A 4,535-nucleotide genomic window follows, 5' to 3' on the forward strand; every position below is an offset into this window, starting at 1 on the left:
ACATTTTCTTTATCTGTTCATCCATCAATGGACATTTAGGTTATTTCTATGTCTTAGCTATGGTGAATAATGCTGCAGTGAACATGGGAGTGCAGATATCTCTTGAAGACAGTGATTTCATTCCCTTTGGATATATACCTAGAAGTGGGATTGCTGTATCATATGGTTGTTCCATTTTTAATTTTTTGAGGAAACTTCATGCTATTTTCCATAATGGCTGAGCCAATTTACATCCCCACCAACAGTCTACAAGGGTTCCCTTTTCTCCACATCATTGCCAACATTTATTATATCTTGCCTTTTTGATACAGATGTTCTAAAATGTGTAAGGCAGTATCTCACTGTGGTCTTCATTTGCATTTCCCTAATGATTAGCTTTGTTGAGTACTTTTTCATGTACTCGTTGCCCATTTATATGTCTTCTCCGGAAAAATGCCTATTCAAGTTCTCTACCCATTTTTTAATCAGATTATTTGTTGTTTTGCTATTGTTGTATGAGTTCCTCATATATTTGGGGTATTAACCCCTTAACAACTACATGGTTTGTAAATATTTTCTCCCATTCCATTGGTTGCCTTTTCATTTTGTTAACTGTTTTTCTGTCCTGAAGCTTTTTAGTTTGATGTAGTCCCACTTGTTTATTTTTGCTTTTGTTGCTTGGCCTTTTGGTGTCATATCCAAAAGAATTGTTGTCAAGATGACATCAAAGGGCTTTTTCCCTAAGTTTTCTTTTAGGAGTTTTATGGTTTCAGGTCTTACATTTAAGTTTTTAATCCACTTAGAGTTAATTTTTGTGAGTGGTGTCAGATAAGAGTTCTTGTGTTTTTGTGTGTAGATAAAAAGGACTTTTGGTTGTGGTTTGCGTGGTTTTGCTTTTTTATTTTTACTTGTTACCTGTCTGAGTTCTTAAAGAAAGTTTTTTCTACCCTCAAAATTAAAAGAAAAATAACACAAAAATCAAGACATATTTGCGTGAGTATATTTCCATTTATTTTGCTGTGTACTGAGCAGTGCTTTCAGTTCAAAAAGTATTAGCTCAGTCACTTTTATTTTTTCCTAGTACTTTGTTCTGTATAATATTTTCCTAATGTCATATAGCAGCCTAGATGTTTTACCTATCTTTTAGCTAACTTCATTGTCCACTCTGTTGCCTAGAAAAACTTCATAGACTGCATAACATATCCTTTCTCTTCATGCCCCACAAGGTACTGTATATTTCCTGTATTGTCAAGTTCATTGTGATTAATTACAATTGATTATTTAAATATCTCCTCCATTAGATTCTAAACTTCAGTGAGCAATCAATCATCATATTGCCAGTGTTTCTATAGAAGTGAGATAAATATTTCATTTTTCATATTTATTTAAGATTTTATCTCTTATTTCACATAGGCCAAGTTAATTGTTTATTCGTGTATGTTTTCCTTTGAATGTTCACTCTAATAGTCCTCATATTTTTTACAGAATTTTTGTGGGAGTCTCTTTCTTTCCAATTTGTCCATTCTTGAAAGATAAGTAGTTGGAATCTCCTGGGACATACTCACTTTCTTTGTAGTTGTAGTGCAGTACTTCTCTCAGATATTAATTTTGAGAGCCAGTGGATATACTGTGTCTTGACAATCAATTGTCAATTATAGCTCTGTTGGACTGAAGAGGAAGTTCCTATAGTTGTTACCCTATAATTTGACTAGGCAAAAGGAAAGAATTATTATATAATTTGAAATAGACTGTAGTTCTGATATTGAAAAGAAAAAAAATGAGCATTAAAACTGCCATACTCTGTAGGCATCCTTCCCACAGATTCCCTCACCTCAAAACAAAACATGACACAATTCACTTTCTCCATTGCATAGCCTCTCAAATCATTTTGGAATTGCAGTATCTAGATGCATACAAAAAGATAAGTACTAATTTTGGTAGTAGATAGAGATGATGAACATAATCAGTCTTTGAAGAAGGGGCCCATATAATAGGTATAAATGGAAATTTTTCACTATTTTTCCAACTCCACTTCATTGCATCAGGATCCCTCTCACTTAACTCCACTGAAAAAATATAAAGTGTGCAGCAGAAAATGAGTGTACGTGGAGATGATCCAATTTGTTTTAGCAAATATAGTAACAAAGTGGATCCTAAAAAAGAATAAGAGTAGAGAATGATGAGCTATTGCCCATTTCAGAGCTCAGTCTCTGGCCATTCTTTGGTGTCTCTTTATTCTTACACAACACAAGGTCCTTCCTCTTCCAGCTGAGATCCTGCTCTGCCTCTTTCCCTGACACTAAGAATTAATCTGAATAACAGATCTAGAATCTGACCCTTCAAATCAAAAATCTCTCTCCATGACCACTGCTAGAGATTCATTCCTATGTCTATGGCTGAAGGAAACTGGACAAAAGTTAATGAGTTTATCCTCATGAGCTTCTCTTCCCTACCTGCTAAAATACAGTCCTTACTCTTCCTGACATTTTTAATCATTTACCTGGTCACCCTGATGGGAAACAGCCTCATCATTCTGGTTACTTTGGCTGACCCCGTGCTGCACAGTCCCATGTACTTCTTCCTCAGGAATTTGTCCTTCCTGGAGATTGGCTTCAACCTAGTCATTGTGCCCAAGATGCTGGGAACCCTGCTTGCCTGGGACACAACCATCTCCTTCCTTGGCTGTGCCACTCAGATGTATTTCTTCTTCTTCTTCGGAGTTGCTGAATGCTTCCTCCTGGCCACCATGGCGTACGACCGCTATGTAGCCATCTGCAATCCCTTGCACTACCCTGTCATCATGAACCAAAGGACACGTGCCAAACTGGCTGTTGCCTCCTGGTTTCCAGGCTTTCCTGTAGCTACAGTGCAGACCACGTGGCTCTTCAGCTTTCCATTCTGTGGCACGAACAAGGTGAACCACTTCTTCTGTGACAGCCCACCTGTGCTGAAGTTGGTCTGTGCAGACACAGCACTGTTTGAGATCTATGCGATCGTTGGAACCATTCTGGTTGTGATGATACCCTGCTTGCTGATCCTGTGTTCTTACACTTGCATTGCTGCTGCCATCCTCAATATTCCTTCAGCTAAAGGGAAGCATAGAGCCTTCTCTACCTGCTCCTCCCACCTTCTTGTTGTCTCCCTTTTCTATGTATCTTCAAGCCTCACCTACTTCCGGCCTAAGTCCAATAATTCTCCCAAGAGCAAGAAGCTACTGTCGTTATCATACACTGTTGTGACTCCCATGTTGAACCCCATCATCTACAGCCTGAGAAATAATGAGGTGAAGAATGCCCTCAGCCGAACCTTCCGCAAGGCTTTAGGCCTCAGAAACTGCATCCCGTAGACATTGAGAAATAAGACTAAAGTTTACTGAATGAAGAACAATCCATTTTTCCTGTTTGTGATTCTTCTCTGCCTCTCTTCTCATCTCTATCTGGATGAAATCCAGCTCAGAAATGACTATTGGAAAGCTCAGTGGAGAGAACACAGCACTGACATAGTTCAGACCTATCACCACCACCTGGAAAACTCCTCTGCCTGTCCATTGTAGACTTATATTCTTTTTCTTTTTGCTGCAATTGGCATTTTGAGACTTCTGTGGCCAAACTATCTCAGGTATTTACTTTGTAATGCGCACCAATGGGACATGTATTGGGGATGGTATAAAATGTGAACTTGGGGACATAAAGTTCATCTTACACTTTATCTTGTTTTGAACATATCTGACTCCATTTAGTAGGAAAAAAGCCTATAATCCCTCCTAGCACATAATTCTCCTCATTCTTTCATTTCATTTTGCATGCCCCTGAGGTAGTGTTGGCTCTTAAATTTGTTGATATTTAGCATGGATAGAGGAAAATCGATCACTAATCCCCATGCACATTCCTTTCTAGCCCTACTAGCCTTAATAAAATCCTTCCTCAGGCTATTTTTCTCAGGTAGAATGACCTGAGTTTCCAATTTTCTCTCTCAATTCCTTTTTCAGGTTTTTAAGCCTTGTCGAAATAACTTCAAACTTGCACAAACATAATTTCTATCATGGTGCTGCTTTCTTCAAAGCTTACAATGGATCCTACCTGACTCCAGTATAGGTCTTTTTAACAACTCTATTATATTTTCTTTAGCGCCTTTTGATTTTAAAATTTTATATTTGATGTGGAAAATGCAAAAGGCCATAAAGCACAATTACTGCTTTCAGAAGGTTATAATTTCATCAACAATAGAAATTATGAAAGGAGAAACTACGAAGTTCTGAAGTAATGGCATGTTGCCTAAAATAAAGTGACCTTTCCTGGGTTCTTAGCCCACCCTGGCATTTATTAGCTGGGTGACTGTGGGAAATTCAATTAAACTCTTTTTGCCTCTTTCCTCATCTGTAAAGTGGTGCAAATAACAAAAGCATCTATCTGATAGATTTGTTTTTAAGAGTAAATATCATGTGTAAAGCACTTAAGAAAGCACTAAGCGTATTGTAAACCCACATATAGGTATTAACATTTAGCAATAACCTCATCTGAATCTCTCATTTTATAGCTAAGGAAAGCAAGGTTCAA

General features: G+C 37.7%; 1 protein-coding gene across 1 annotated transcript; it reads left to right on the forward strand.

Moving 5' to 3' along the window:
- The first annotated feature begins 2,365 nt into the window (after nt 1-2,365).
- Nucleotides 2,366-3,325, forward strand: OR10A5K (olfactory receptor family 10 subfamily A member 5K). Its single transcript, NM_001391443.1, has one exon. It carries the CDS (start codon nt 2,366-2,368, stop codon nt 3,323-3,325), a length of 960 nt encoding a protein of 319 aa, NP_001378372.1.
- The last annotated feature ends 1,210 nt before the right edge of the window (nt 3,326-4,535 follow it).

This window comes from Equus caballus, chromosome 7 (genome assembly GCF_041296265.1).
Source record: "Equus caballus isolate H_3958 breed thoroughbred chromosome 7, TB-T2T, whole genome shotgun sequence".
Lineage (NCBI taxonomy): Eukaryota > Metazoa > Chordata > Mammalia > Perissodactyla > Equidae > Equus > Equus caballus.

Excerpts from the sequence above, each read along its gene's own strand:
- OR10A5K (NM_001391443.1), top strand. The coding sequence starts at position 2,366 with ATGTCTATGGCTGAAGGAAACTGGACAAAAGTTAATGAGTTTATCCTC.